Source organism: Schistocerca americana, chromosome 6 (genome assembly GCF_021461395.2).
Source record: "Schistocerca americana isolate TAMUIC-IGC-003095 chromosome 6, iqSchAmer2.1, whole genome shotgun sequence".
Classification (NCBI taxonomy): Eukaryota; Metazoa; Arthropoda; class Insecta; order Orthoptera; family Acrididae; genus Schistocerca; species Schistocerca americana.
The window spans coordinates 606,260,072-606,276,899 of record NC_060124.1 but is presented as its reverse complement, the minus strand read 5'-3'; the positions used below and the strand labels follow the sequence as shown (position 1 = coordinate 606,276,899).

General features: G+C 40.2%; 1 protein-coding gene across 1 annotated transcript in view; it reads left to right on the top strand.

Moving 5' to 3' along the window:
- Positions 1-16,828, top strand: part of LOC124619197 (CCR4-NOT transcription complex subunit 6-like) — a 139,369-nt gene that overhangs the window by 105,405 nt on the left and 17,136 nt on the right. Inside the window, exons 5-6 of the mRNA XM_047145415.1 lie at positions 6,109-6,339; positions 16,523-16,700. Coding sequence (XP_047001371.1) covers positions 6,109-6,339; positions 16,523-16,700 — 409 coding nt within the window. The remainder of the gene's footprint in view (positions 1-6,108; positions 6,340-16,522; positions 16,701-16,828) is intronic.

The window sequence follows — 16,828 nt, the reverse complement described above, 5'->3', positions numbered from 1 at the left end:
CAATGAACCTGAGCCAGACCAGGATTTTCGGTTTTGGAAGGCTAGGAAGGTCTCAGTTAGATGGCCCATAAACAGGTTGGTGTAAGAGGATACCATGCAGGTGCTCATTGCTGTGATGCAGATTTCTTTGTATACCATCCCTTTAAAGGAGTAGTAGTTTTCTGTTAGCATAAAGTTAGTAAGGTGTATGAGGAATGAAGTAGTGGATTTAGAGTCTGAAGGATGTTGAGAAAATTAGTACTCAATAGCAGCAAGGCCATGGGCACAAAGGATCTTGGTGTATGTGGAAATGGTGTCAACATTTATGAATGGGAATCAAAGAGTTAAAGTGGGTGGGGACCGTGGAGAGTCAGTGAAGGAATTTGTTGGTGTTTTTCATGTTGGAGTTAGATTTTTTTGCGATTGGTTGGAGGCATTGGTCAGTGAGGGCCAAAATTCTTTCAGTGCATGCACAATAACCAGCTACAATGGGGCATCCATGATTGTTAGGTTTGTGCATTTTGGGGAGCTTGTAATAGGTGTGTGTGCAGCATGTTACAGGGATGAGGAGGGAAATAAATTCCAGAGAGACCACATAGGAAGGGCCTAAAGCGATAAGCAGGGATCTGGAGGTTGTGTTTGACTTCTAGGTTGGGGTGATCCTTGCAGAGTTTATAGTTGGATTAGTCAGATAATAGGCAGAAGCCCTCTGCCAGGAAGTCACTATGATTTATAATCACAGTTGTAGAATCTTTGCAGGTAGGATGATTAGGTTAGGATTTGTTATGAGGCTGGCCCCTTTTTTTTGCTGAAAAGTTCGTGTTTTTCGCAAGGGACAAGGGGATGTATGGTGCTGCCAAGTTGGAGGTAAGAAATTCCTGGAAGGTGACCAAGGTATGGTTAGGTGGGAGGGGAGGGGATCACGGTTGTATGGCGGCATGAACTGGAAGAGGTAGGGTTCAATGTTGGGATTGTTGGCCAAGAAGTGTTCCCATTGCAGGGGTAGGGAGAAGGAGAGTAGGTCTTTGACTAGCCCAGTATGGTTTAAGGTGTGCCCTTTGGATAGGACTGAAACTCCTGTGGGGCTAAAGATTTTGGTGGGATCGTCATTGGCACAACAGTGTTCAGGGATTGTTCCAGCTTTGGATTTAGTGGAGTGTTGGTAGGTAGTTTTGGGACAGGTGACAAACTGAAAAGGCTTGGCAGATTCTGAGTGCTGTGAGGAGTTGACAAGAAGAAACACTGTGGGTGACATAGGAGTGGGGTGGTGGTGCCACAGATGTCAGCAGGTTGGAGGTGGTGCTGGAGAACAAGGGATTCTGCTGCAGATATGTGATGTTTTGCACAATAGCAGTAGCTTGTGTAAGAAGCAGAGGTGGTGGTTCTGGAATACCTGTGCCATGGAGATGTGCTTTTTGCAGTACAAGGTTTGTGAGGGACATGGACTGCCAGGATCTGAAAAGGTGAAGGTCTTTGTGAAAGGGGGTTGGGCTCGAGAGAAAGGAATTTTCATGGTTAGGCCATTTGGGGGAATTCGATGGTTAAGGCAGCGTTGAAGGAGCAGGATGTGAGACTGGGTTTAAACCGTGGAAAGAGATACTTGTCTTAGTTGGTGCAGAATGATGGAGCAGGGCAAAGGGGAAATGGGAACGATGTGGAAATGGGAAAATGGTGTTAGATGGTTATGAGGGGAGCTGGATAAAAGAAAAAGACATGAAAATATACATACAGACACACAAAAATGAGCACAAATACTCGAAAATATCTAAAAAGAAGTACAAAAAGGTGAAAAAAGGCTCATATGAGATATGGGAGTATGCATGTGTTGCAATAAGGGAAGAGAGAGAGGTGGAGGAGGATTGTTTAGGTCAAGGTTCACAAGTTCAAGTGCATGTTTTTCCGTTTTTGTATGTATTTGTGCATGTTTTTGCATACCTGTACATATTGTATCTCTCTCTTTCCTGTTATCCAACTTCTCTCACAGCCACCTAACACCTTCATTTGCCCATTTTCTACATCATTTACCGCTTCCACTACCCTATCCCTGTCACAATCGACCCCTGCTCCAACTTTCTACAACAGTTCGTAAAAGTATCCCTTTCCCTGGCAAATCCCAGTTCCATGTTCTGTTCCTTAAATGCTGTCTATAACCCCCTCCCCCCCCCCCCCCCCCCTTTTAAGTGGACAGACATAAAAATTACTTTCTCTGGAGCTTGCCCTCCCTTTCAAAGTGAGCTCCACCAGTCCCAGTCCCTCAAAAACCTGATTCTGCAAAAACAAATCTTCATGTCACAGACATCCCAGAATCATCTCTGCTCCTGCAGTAAGATACTGCCACTGTATTATCCCTACTACATATATCACATCTCCAAATCAGAATCCCCTGCTCTCCAGCACCTGGAAGAGCAGTCCAGACACCAAGTTGAGTAGAAAGCATGGCTGCAACTATATGGTTACTTTATTTAAAAAGCACGAGTGGTTTGATAATACTAGTTACATCGCCAGATGAAGTCAGTTACAACATGACACTGGAGTACAATTGATATTAAACTTTCTCCTCATGTCTGTAATTTCACCCAATTCCGAAAATTGAGTCACATCCCGTGGTAAACTAATGTGGAAGGGTGACGGAGGGATGGGGGATGGTAGGCTGCGACATGATTTTTGCAATAGAGTGAAATTTTAGGAGTCAGAGGAAACCTTAATATCAGTTGTCACACAAAATCGTGTGTAAACTTCACCTGATGATGTAACTTACATTATGAAACTTGTCATGATTTTTAAATAAAGTAATCATACAGCCAACATGAAGTTTTAAGCTGTGGATGTCTGTTGAATGAATTTGGATGTTCCAGACATCACCTGCATAAGGTATCCAGCCTGCGGACATCCTACTGCTGCCTTTGGAAACCACTGTCCAACCTCTACACTACCTTCAGTGTGTTCCTCCGTGTCCACCCCTCATAGTACCTAAAACCTGCCTAGCTGAACTTTTCAACTTTCCACAGCCCCCAAAACTCCCTGTCAACATTCCAACAAATCCAGAACCGAAGTGTTCCCGTAACACTGCTGTTAACCTTTCCACCAAAATTGTCAGCACCACAGACACTGGCTGAAATTTTTGTAAATCACTTGGAAAACGAATTCTTTGATGAAAATCCTGATATTGCTGAGTAAATGGTATATTACAGGAGATATCTCGGCCTCTCTATTTTATTATACAAAGGAGATAAAAATGATATTGAAAATGCAGCACAAAAAAATGAGCTCTCAACACCTGAAAATTAGATTCACAATGGATTTTAAAGAAGACAACCCTATAGATTACTTAGATTTAACACTAATAAAGAAAGATGGGAAGCATGAATTTAGCATATTCAGAAAACGTGTGTACAGATTTAGTTATCAATTAGTGCTCGTCACCCACCACAATACAAATGGGCATATTTTACTTCGATGGTATACAGGCTACTGAGATTGCCACTAAGCCAACAGGAAGTAGAAAAGGAGCTAAGTATTTTAAAACAAGTGGCCGTAGTGAACGGATATATGTGCAAGGTGGTGATAAATGTTAATAATAAGATAAGGAAGAGGCAAATGAAACAAATAGAAGGAAGTCAAGTCATAGTTAAGACGAACAAGAAGAAAAAATATGTGATTCTCACATACAGTGAAAGCACTACAGATAAGATTGAAAGATGCTTTCGTAAATCCAATGTTAAAATAGGGTTCTGAACAAATAACACGCTAAAATTGAAGCTCCAACACAAAATATGTAATAGTAGTAATAAATTTCAGGATTCAGGTGTATGTAAGATCAAATGTGATGGCTGCTGTAAACAATATATAGGGCAGACTGGTGGGAACTTTGAGACCAGATTCAAGGAGCACACCTACTACCAAAACAAAACAGCGTTTGGAGCACATATGGCTGCCTTAAAGCATTCAGTGAAGAACACTGAACAAAATTTAGACATCTTGCATAGAGCTCATAAGGGACGGTTTCTTAACATTTTGGAAGAAATAGAAATATACACCCACAAAAAGGAAGATCCAGCTTTAATCCTCAACAAGCAAAGCGAGTTCAAACATAACGCCTATTTTAGTATTTATGACGACTTACTGAGATGACAACTGTTGCGTAAGGAGGTCCAGGCCGAGGGATGACAGATGGTGCTTGGTGGGGAAGCTGGGAGATGCGTGCAGTGCCAGGAGTCATTGATGGGACCCTCCGGCGTGGCCCTCTTTCCCACGGCGATGGACGTCAGATGACTGGGCAGATCGCGGCACAACACCGAAATGGCAGAAACCACGGAAGCAGACCATAGAGGAAAACAAGTCTGTACTGGTTCCATGGATATAGAAATCACCCTTTGTTTTTAGATTTTATAAAAATGATAATTTTACTGTGTATTTTAATTTTGACAAGTATAGATTTTAACCTTGACACCTACAGATTTTAATTAAGTATTTTTAAAGATAAAAGTAAATTACAAAAATCTACTTTATACAGTATGTGCATATGTAATGTAACAAATGTACCAGACGCCACCTGTTGGCAATAGTGTTATAATTAATATAAATGATGTGCATTCTGCCAACCAATTTTATATGACGCAGCATGTGAAGGTTGCTATGTGTGGACGGGTTACTCCTGTAACCGAAATTGCAGGTTCATTCTGGTACATTTGATGGTGATTGGATAGGATGAAAAAGGTTTGCATTTGTGAAATAGTAAATTAGTATCATTATCGTTACAGATGTGAAGATGGTTCTAGAGGAACTGAAACCGGTCATATGAATAAACATTTTATGCAATCAAGACGGATTATAAGTAACATTGTAAAACCACTGATTGCGGTTATCCCATCAGACATTGTGTCTGTTTATGCAAAGACACTGAAAGATTTCAGAAAAACAGAGGGAGGTGACACTTGGACTGAAATGTCACAAATTCCACAAAAAAGGAAAAATAATGTTGTTACAGAGATTTCTACATATTTATTGGTGGGGTGTGTTTAATCTTTCATAGAAGTCTCTTACATTATTCTTATGAGTTTAATGTAGAACTGGAAAGTGCTGAGTCACACTACCACCCAATTGCATTTACTGCCAAACAAGATGGCAGGATGACTGAATGTGTGACCTAGCTTCAAAGTCATGATTGGAAAAAATGTAATCCAACTCCCAAATTTTGTAATCAAGTTTTGGTCTTGGTACGATTCTTGCCTTTGAAAATGTGTTGCACTGGGTTGCTGTTTTAGTGATTAAGTGCTAGACAACAAATCCAAAGGTCTGAGATTCGATTCCCAGCCAGTCCTATGTTTTTCATGTGTCACTTTTCACTTCCTTCACCTCTAACAGTGTTTATCGATGTGAAAAATGTCAAGTTACACAGTGGTTCAGTGTCATTCCCTCACAATTGGCTGAGTAAGACAGTTTGAAGGTAGGAGGAATGCAGTGGCATACCACCACCAATGCGACCATGCCTTCATGCTCGATATAGCACTGTGATGTATCTCTGAACTGATGACGTATTTACTTTTTTGTATTACACTGCTTGTTCATTGATACAATGTTATCTTTTGTCAGAGCCTATAACATTCTAACATTCGGCACAGATTTTTCAACTGTTGATTGTTGTCAGTCATGGTGTTTCAAAATTGATCCATCATTATTTTATTGTGGTAACCAAAAGTAGTGTTTGCCATTGACATTCCTGTTATGATTACTTCTTTGTGGAGGACTACAGATGATGATTATTAGTGTTTTAGGGCGCACAACTGGAGGACTACAAGTGATCTGTCTGAGAAATGTAGATACCTGTTGCACAAGGCTCAAACAGTAACATTCTGATTTGTTGTGATTGTCCAAGAACTGAACGGGATATATGACATTGAAAGCCTTCTGGCAAATGATAAAATTAATCAATATTAAGAACTGTAAGTTATGTACAAGGAGAGGCAGTTTCACGAGGTTCATATGATCAGACCCCCCCCCCCCCCCCCCCTGCAGTCATTCTCACTCTTTCTCTCGTGTGTGTGTGTGTGTGTGTGTGTGTGTGTGTCCCACATGTTTTCACATACTTGTAGGCAGGATTTGCAAGCTGTATCGCTTTTTATTTTTCAGGTTTACCACCAGACCCCAGTCAGTTCCATCAGCCTATATTAGTATGCACAGCCCACATACATTGGGATCCTGAATTTTGTGATGTAAAGTTGATCCAGACAATGATGTTGTCAAATGAACTCCGCAGTATCCTGGAGGATGCCAGCCACAGCTTCAGGCCTGGACACAAACCTGATCCAAGCAGCATACAGTTACTGTTGTGTGGAGATTTTAACTCTCTTCCAGACTCTGGTAAGCAGCTCTGCTCTTTATTATGATATAATTTTGCTGTAATTAATGAGCTGAGTACATAGCTCACTTGTTTCATGAAGTAGGATTGGAAGGAGAGTGGCGGTAGTTGGACTGATACACAGCTTCTAAAATTTTTCTTGGATGCTGACAGATGTGGGGTGCAGGTAGCAAGGAAAGCAGACTCTGCCTAACATGTGGACATCCTTGGAGAGACCTCACTATGCTCACTCAGTGCAGATTTCTTGTCTGATGAGTTGTAAATAGCTCGCATGATGGACCAGGAACTTCTGCATTACTTATCGCAATAAAAGCAACCTGAAGTCAGCACATTCAAATTAAACAACATTAAACAATGGCTGTTACAGTGATACTCCATACAGTATTGTTTGATTGCCAGAGTTGGTTATGGTTGAACGAGAAACACACTGGCTAGACATCTTAAGACTTCTATCAGTTCGTAAACCTGGAACCAAGCACCCAAGAGAAAGGTTATGGACTGTAATACTCTTTTCAGTCTTTATTTTTAAAGACGTCTACCTTACTATGAAATACATATATTCACCATAATTCTGCAGTTAGGTATGGCAAAACTAGTTCTTTGAGTATGATGAGTCTGAGAAGTGTGGTGCTGCACTCACTTCATACTCATTGTCTTGTTTTCTCTTACTGGAGCTTTTAGGAGTGTAAGGTTAGTCACGTCTTAGTACGGAAGCTGTGTACGAAATCTTTGTGCTATAAAGTAGCATTGACAAGTTGAAATGACTGAATGCCAGGAGCAAATGGTCTTTAATGAAGCTGTGTTTTGAGAGACTGTTGTGGGTGAAAGACAAAAATTAAGCGATGCCATGTGTCCATTTGCAAATGTGCTCTATTAGAAATGGAGCAATGTCTGAAGTAAGGTTCATGCTACTGTCCATGCTTCAGATGCAAAATGTACAAATTTTGTGAGACCTGAGTTTCTCCTGGCGTATACAACTTTCAAATAACTTCCGGGAATTCAGCCAGGTAACACTTTCAGCGACCGCCAATATTTCGGCGGGAGAACACCCCGCCATTTTCAAGGCAACTGCAATGGACAGGCAACATATATGCAAATTTAAAAACCTCGGTTCTCGGACTGATGCAGGAAAGATAACACAAACTGAACACTAGTGCCACCAAAGATGACCAAAGTCAGAGCTATCAATAGTGAGACTACAAATTTGCAGGTGAGGTAGCATTGACATTGTCCCTCTGTTTTTTGACAAGGGAGAGAGCTGGATTCCAAACAGAGTTTAAACGAAAACTTCCATCCCTGTTAACGAGGTTGCTTTCTAATTTAATCTCAACTGCCTAATTAATAACACTGTCCCAATAGCTGGACGTGCATGCCAATATCTCGGTGTTATTATATAACATGGGGTGACCAGTATCCAAGCAATGTTTAGCAATAGCAGATCTACTTGGCTGCTGTAATCGTGTGTGCCGTTTATGCTCAGTACATCCGTCCTCCACGGTCCTGATAGTTTGACCATTATATGCCATGCTGCAGCTAGAAGGAATGTGATATACACGTGCCTTACGCAGACCAAGATCATCCTTAACAGAACTCAAAAGCACTCTAATTTTAGATGGAGGTCGAAAAACCCATTTCACGTCGTATTTCTGTAAAATACAATCGATCTTGTTGGAAGTGTTTCCTACGTAAGGCAAAAAGGCAGTAGACTTAGGTGTCAACTCAGAATTATCATGAATCACCCAATGTACAGTTGGTCAACAGCGCAACGCATGTTCAGCCTGTCTATCACTATAACCATTTTGACTAAACGTACTTCCAGATGGGACAGCTCAGCTGGCAAAGTCCAGCGTCGGAAATGACATGTGCCCTGTGCACCAAGGTATGAAGTACCCCTTTACGTTTAGCCGGATGGTGACAACTATTAGTCTGTAAGTATAAGTCTGTGTGAGTATGTTTCCTGTAGACTGCATGTTTCAATGATGCATCATCCTTTCCCCTAACCATCGTGTCAAGAAAGGGAAGGCAACCATCCTCTTCCACCTCCATTGTAAAACGAATGTTCAGGTGGATTGAGTTCAGATGTTCTAGAATGGCATTCAAATTCTTCCTACCATGAGGCCAAACAACAAAAGTATCGTCAACATATCTAAAGAAACAGGCGGGTTTCAAAGGCACCGACTCCAATGCACGCTCCTCGAAGTCTTCCATAAACAAATTTGCGATCACAGGAGACAATGGACTACCCATCTCAACTCCATCTGTCTGCTCATAATACTGGTCATTGAATAAAAAGTAAGTGGATGTCAACATGTGCCAAAAGAGATTAGTTAATTCAGCACCAAAACTAGCCTCAATTAACTGCAATGAATCAGACAGAGGAACACTAGTGAAGAGAGACCACATCGAAACTCACTAAAATATCAGAGTCATTCAAACGCAGTCTCTCCAAACAATGTAAAAAATCAGCTTAGTTCCTGGTATGATGTTCACACTGACCTACTCGTGGACTCAACAGAGAAGCAAAATGCTTGGCTACACGATATGTCGGAGCACCAATATTACTCACTATAGGATGGAAAGGAACTCTTTCCTTGTGAACCTTCGGAAGGCCATATAACCTAGGGGGAACAGCACTATAGGTGTTAAGACTCTTGATCGTGTCCTGCAACAAATCACTTTTCTTCAGGAGGCTGTTGGTCTCCCTCTCAACACTTTTTGTGGGGTCAGTGTCGATTCTGCGATACGCTGAATCAGATAGTAAATGTTGCATCTTTTGTACATAATCGGAAATACGATGTAAAATGTGTTTTTTGACTTCCATCTAAAATTAGAGTGCTTTTGAGTTCTGTTAAGGATGATCTTGGCCTGCGTAAGGCGGGTGTATATTGCATTCCTTGTAGCTGTGGCGTGGCATATATTGGTCAAACTATCAGGACCATGGAGGACGGATGTACTGAGCATAAACGGCACACACGATTACAGCAGCCAAGTAGATCTGCTGTTGCTGAACATTGCTTGGATACTGGTCACACCATGTTGTATAATAACACCGATATATTGGCATGCACGTCCAGCTTTTGGGACAGTGTTATTAAGGAGGCAGTTGAGATTAAATTAGCAAGCAACCTCGTTAACAGGGATGGAGGTTTTTGTTTAAATTCTGTTTGGAATCCGGCTCTCTCCCTTGTCAAATAACGGAGGGACAGAGTCAATGCTACCCCACCTGAGACTTTGTAGTCTCACTATTGATAGCTCTGACTTTGGTCATCTTTGGTGGCACTAGTGTTCAATGTGTGTGTTATCTTTCCTGATCAGTCCAAGAACCATGGTTTTAAATTTGCATATATGTTGCCTGTTCGTTGCAGTTGCCTTGAAAATGGCGGGGTGTTCTCCCGCCAAAATATCAGCGGTCACTGAAAGTGGTACCTGGCTGAATTCCCGGAAGTTATTTGAAATGTACAAATTTTGTCCAATGCTAACAAAATAGTTATGTATGATTATGTTGTTGTTTATTCCACCGTCACCATGAGGAAACACATGTGCTGCATCAAAAGAGATCTGGGCACAGTGCAATGTCTCTGTGACCAAAAAGCACTCTATTTCTGTATTCTTTTGGTCGCGGCAACTTGAATTTGTGGGCTAACAGTGAGTTGTGTAGTTTATCATTAATGTCTGTAACTTTTTGTTGGCTTAAATTTATTCTAACAATTACTCACTGTTTAGAGAGTGACTTCACCCTTGTGCCGTGTTTTCTTGTACTGTTGTCACAGAATTAATGATACCTCAAAAATGTGTGTGTGTCAATGTTATATGTAGCTGCAGTGCTATAACTCCGTGATTATTGTTGCAAACTTGTCTACTTGCACTTCTTTCAGTGACTCAGGTGATAAGTTTTCAGTCAAATGGGCACCAATGGAGACTCGAGATTCGTCTCTGAGCACATAGAGACAACAAGGTCTGAGGTGCCATAGGGCTCACTGGAAAGTTTAAAGCAAGTATACATAGCTCATTTCTGATCTCTGGTGGACACATACTGCCTTGATGCTACTTTTTTCAGTTTTTTTTTCTTTTTTAAGTGCGTAAGTTTAAACGTTTTTGGGTTCTTTTTCAAAGTTTGAAAACATAAGACAGTATTATTCAGTTTTTGGTCATTCTGAAAACTTGTCTTCTTGTCTCGTCATAAATATGTGTGCACCATTAAGGAAGGGTCCAGTGTATACCTTCTTGGTAAGATTTTTCCGGAACACTTTGTGTGAGTGTATATGCCCACTTCAGAGGCCAAAAGTGATACCACAGGATGAGTTATTTTTCATTTAGAAAAAACAATGGAATCACATTGTCCAGGATATGGTTTGAAGGGCAGGTGCTAAAATGTGAGAGCTGGCTGGCCTATGAGCAGCTGCATTATCATGATTGTTAAGGAATTCCTCATGCCAGCTTGTGGCTGAGTCTCCTGGTTTCTTCCAAAAATCCTTGGAAGGCATACTACAGTATGTATGAATCTGCAGGTATTAGTTCTCTCCCCTTTCATCGGGAACCAAGGTGGAGGAAGATTCAAGTGCAAGAAAATTGCTTTGTCTCTGGGTTACACAAATGCATCCGTGTTTTGTCTGCACATTACAACTGGTGAACAGTAATTTTGACATGCATGAATTCAAGATGCACTAAATCTATTGACAGAACTGCAGCCATTGAAACATTTGTTTCTGATGAAAGTGGAAAATCCTTGGTAAAACACATACAGTGGAATGAGTAAACAGGGAATGCAGTGGACTTAATCTTAAACTCTTGTGTGAGTACTAAACATGTTTCCTTCAGAAGAAGGTGGTGTTATGAGAGTGGTCCAAATGTTGTCAAGAGCATTATTTCTTTGTCAAAGCTTCCCCCAGTTATCATCTCAGACAGAAGCTTGGAAAGATAATAATTGAGAATGATGTACGCATATATACAAATAGCCGTATGATAAAGAATCATTGGAACTTGTGGATTATACCCAAGACAGCATTACCTCGGCTGAGACTCAGTTCCTTTTAATAGATTTGACTAACATCCATGCAGATGTGCTGATGAGTTGACAAACTGATATTATTAAAAATAATTTGCTGAGACTTAATAAGCTAGGACACCTTCATATGTATTTTTCATTTGGTGGGTCAGCTTATAAACACCCAAGAATTTCGGCAAAGGGGAAACTGTCTGATAAGAATATTAGCAAATGTATTTATGGATGCTTCAGATAACAAATTTTCCACAGAACAACAACTGTTGAGCAAGAACATAGTCTATCCCAGGAGATATGTAGATGAAATGCACATATCAAGCAATAGAAAGTCCAGGATGGAACAAGTATAGTGTTATGAAAAGGGTAGAGTGCTACTTACCGTATAATGAAGAGGTTGAGTTGCAGTCAGGCACAACAAAATGACTGCCAAACAAGTAAACTTTCAGCCAAAAGGCCTTCTTCTGAAGTAGACCCCCCCCCCCCCCACACACACACACACACACACACAGACACACACACACACACACACACACACGTGTGATCACTGTCTCTGCCTGCCAAGGCCAGACTCGCACATCAACAGGTAATGCAATATCCAAGAATTGCAAAGTAAATTTAAACTAGTCTGCAAATATTTGTTTCATGTACAACTTGAAATGCCACATCTACATGTAGTAATTGCTCCTGGATTTCTGATGTTGAATAATTATGAAATGCATAATATGAACAGTAAAGTCATTACTAGCGTGATGTTTGACTTTTACAATAGCGACCCAGTCAGCCCGAATGCAGAACTACCAATTAGATTAATTTCAAGTTTGACATTGGATAACAAAGAAAAAAGTTTTTTGTGTGGTATAATTACAAATTAACAATTTTTGGACTTTGTCTTTTAGCTGTACAGTGAAACCTTCCTTCTTGAACAATTTCACAATTCTAGGCCAACAGGAAGTACCCTGTAGGTTTTGATGAGTGAGTTTGCAATTATGAGAATATGTGACTCGAGTGGCCATAGCTTTTGACTGCATTGACTTAGATGCTTCAATTTCTTTACATCACTAAGGGGCCACAGGCCTTAGTATGTGACAAATTTAAACTAGATGTGTGTACCTATTCCCAAGAAAAAGGGTTCTGAACAGGTGGACGAAGAGACAGTGTGTCAGATAAGAAAGGACAAAAGATTTTTTTGTCACTGATATACTTACAAATTCACAGTTTTGCAATTTTTTCCTTCTTTTGTATTGTGTGTGTGTGTGTGTGTGTGTGTGTGTGTGTGAGAGAGAGAGAGAGAGAGAGAGAGAGAGAGAGAGAGAGAGAGAGTGTGTGTGTGTGTGTGTGTGTGTGTGTGTGTGTGTGTGTCATAAATTTCATATATCTAAAAACACAGATGATGTGACTTACCGAACGAAAGTGCTGGCAGGTCGATACACACACAAACATACACACAAAATTCAAGCTTTCGCAACCAATGGTTGCTTCGTCAGGAAAGAGGGAAGGAGAGGGAAAGACGAAAGGATGTGGGTTTTAAGGGAGAGGGTAAGGAGTCATTCCAATCCCGGGAGCGGAAAGACTTACCTTAGGGGGAAAAAAGGATAGGTATACACTCTCAAACACACACATATCCATCCGAACATACATGTGTATGTGTATGTGCTGATGGATATGTGTGTGTGTGTGTGTGTGTGTGCGTGCGCGTGCGTGCGAGCGAGTGTATACCTATCCCCCCCCCCCCCCCCCCCCCCCCCCCCCCAAGGTAAGCCTTTCCGCTCCCAGGATTGGAATGACTCCTTACCCTCTCCCTTAAAACCCACATCCTTTCGTCTTTCCCTCTCCTTCCCTCTTTCCTGATGAGGCAACAGTTTGTTGCGAAAGCTTGAATTTCATGTGTATGTTTGTGTTTGTTTGTGTGTCTATCAACCTGCCAGTACTTTCATTCGGTAAGTCACATCATCTGTGTTTTTAGATATATTTTTCCCATGTGGAATGTTTCCCTCTATTATATTCATGTCATAAATTTCAGTGTGATACATATACCCATTCACGAGAAAAAGGGTTTATAACTGTCGGACAGATAGACAAACAAAAAAAAATGATCCTATAAGGGTTTCATTTTTACCAATTGAGGCATGGAACCTTAGAAAGGTTATATTTGTGTTTTAAATATAGTTATAGATGAATTTTGTAATTATTTAATTTTGCAATTATGTTACAAAAAAACAATTAATGTCATGTGTAGCTTCTGCATTGTTGTATAATGAGATAGATAGACTTGACATCTTTGGCTTAGTGGTAGTGAAACATTTATTGATTTACATTTTTTAGCAGTTAGCCATCAAGCTGATGACTTTTGCAAATGTCATACCTTGGTTGAGTAATAAATTAATGTAAATGTACATACAGTAGTTGTACATATATTCATCTTAATATTCTAAATATATTAGATGTTGCAATAGAGAACATGCAGCTTTTAACTCCCTGTGGAACAGCTTTTTTTTTTTACAAATTTTCGAAGTCTGTAGCAGCTTGTTGAACTATTTCTGACCATTAACATAAGGACTACCATCAGATATTTTTAATTTCGTGTTCTGTCTGAAGTAGTTACCCTCACTTTTGTAGCAGAGTTATGTGTATCACTGCACTTATTTGCTTTGTTTCTATTATTCACAAAAAATATAATCAGTTTCTACAAATACAAGGTATATACCGGTATAATTAAATATTTACCATTGGACGAGGTTTTAAGATAGGAGTCTCAGGACCTTAGTCCACGTGTTAACCTAATCGCTGTCTTCTGTAATACCAGTACTCTGTTAGGATGTAGGTCTGCTGCACAGCCTCGCAGTTCAGTACCGTGACTAAGAATTGGATAAATTATCCCATAGTACACAATTTTTAAGGTATGAGTTGAATAATTTTTGCCAATTGGCATATTGAAAACGAACTACTGCTGATTTTCTCGCACACAGAATTAATTTGGTTTACCCAATGAAGATTTTTGCCCAGGTGGACGCCAAGAAATTGAGTGTTATCTGTTTCTACTGATGTAATACCACATATATTGTTTATTTCAATGCCATGGGAGCCAGTTGCTTTAAACTTTAATAGCTGCAGGCCTCAGTGTAGAGCATATGTTGTTACTTGTGTTACACTCTTTGTTGCAACAGGCTTTGTAATGCCTTAAAGTCTTTCTCATAAAATAAGATGGAAGTGTCATCAGCATAGCGTACTAGATGTGAGTGGAAGGGTTGTGTCACATCATTGACACAAACCAAGAAGAGGAAGGGTCCAGGGACTGACCCATGCAGCATCCCCATTATTACTGTATCTCTAGAAGACTGGATCTTCGTGACCTTATTATCTGCTTTACATGAAAGTTTAGTACAGTGTTTGCGATTTGTTAAGTATGTAGACAGTAAATGCACTGATATTGTATGCTTTAAGTTTCTTCATGAGCAGCCCATCGTTGACAAAGTTGAAGGCTTTGGAAAGATCTACAAATATCACTGTTGTCTACATTCCTTCATCTAGGAGGCTGTTCACTTTATGGAGGAACTCAGTAACTGCAGTTGTTGTGCAGCAATCTTTCCTAAAGCCAAGCTATATTTCTGTTGATAATTTATTTTGTGTAAAATAATATTACCATCCTAAATAATGCATAAGGGTTTCCTATCCGTAGTTGTGAAGGTATTTTGGTACTTAGTGGTCAGTTTCCAGGAGGCCTTGCTTACATTAGTGGGCCGGTGATATTATTGTAGAACTATTTTCTAAGGCTTGGAAGTTATTCTTTAAAGGTTTTCTTAGCTTTGTTGTGTTTTTGTTTGAAAATATGCATCAACATTCATAGTACGTGGAATGTCTGTGGCCTGTGGGGTTGAGTCTGTGGACTATTTTGAGCAGGAGGCAGGCCATCTGGTTTAGTTCAACTTACACTGCAGATGGAGTAGTGAAGTCAAGTTTGAATGATCAGATTTTCTGCAGACTTTGTTGCAATGGAGAATTTCAAATTTATGACAATGTGTTTACAAGAAGATCGAAATTATGGTAGGAGGTTGCATTTACAAGATACACAATTTGTAAGTATTTCGTAAATATGTTTCAGCGTGTTTCTCTGTGGCACTGTGCACAGTATAGTCATATCCTTTAGATTAGAAATGTTTTCTTCTGACTGAGTATACCGGGTGATCAAAAAGTCAGTATAAATTTGAAAACTGAATAAATCATGGAATAATGTAGATAGAGAGGTGCAAATTGACACACGTGCTTGGAATGACATGGGGTTTTATTAGAACCAAAAAAATACAAAAGTTCAAAAAAATGTCCGACAGATGGCACTTCATCTGATCAGAATAGCAATAATTAGCATAACAAAGTAAGACAAAACAAAGATGATGTTCTTTACAGGAAATGCTCAATATGTCCACCATCATTCCTCAACTTAGCTGTAGTCGAGGAATAATGTTGTGAACAGCACTGTGAAGCATGTCCGGAGTTACGGTGAGGCATTGGCGTCGGATGTTGTCTTTCAGCATCCCTAGAGATGTCGGTCGAACACGATACACTTGCGACTTCAGGTAACCCCAAAGCCAATAATCGCATGGACTGAGGTCTGGGGACCTGGGAGGCCAAGCATGACGAAAGTGGCGGCTGAGCACATGATCATCACCAAACGACCGTGCACAAGAGATCTTTCACGCGTCTAGCAATATGGCGTGGAGCGCCATCCTGCATAAACATCGTACGCTCCAGCAGGTGTTTATCAGCCAGGCTGGGGATGATGCGATTCTGTAACATATCGGTGTACCTCTCACCCGTCACGGTAGCAGTTTTGCTGTCCAGCGCCATCCGTCAGACATTTTGTGAACTACTTCTTCTTCTTCTTCTTCTTCTTCTTCTTCTTCTTCTTCTTCCCTAATAAAACCCCATGTCATTCCAAGCATGTGTGTCAATTTTTACCTCTCTATCTACATTATTCTGTGGTTTATTAAGTTTTCAAATTTATACTGACTTTTTGATCACCCTGTAGAATGAAATTGATAATTACAGTAAAGAACCAGTGTAACTGTGTATTATATAATGCAGTTCCAAACATCTGTCAGATTTGTTGGACCAGTAAAAGTGTGTAACCTTGGCAGGAAAGAGAACTGCTTTTCATAGTTTTAAATCATTTGTATTTCCTGTTGCAGGTGTGATTGAATTCCTGACATCTGGAAGAGTTCCTGCTGATCACAAGGATTTCAAGTCACTTGCATACAAAGCTTGCCTGCAGAAGATTTCTGGCTGTGAAAAACCAAATGAATTCACACATTCCTTCAAACTTGCTTCCGCATACAGTGAAGATATTATGCCCTTTACAAATTACACGTAAGATGTTAAATACCTTCACTGTCTATAAAATACTTAAACAGGTTTTAAATATTCTGAGGTGAACTTGTCTTATGTTTATGCAGAAATTAGCTGCTATTGTCTGTGTTATATTTTCTGCCATTTCT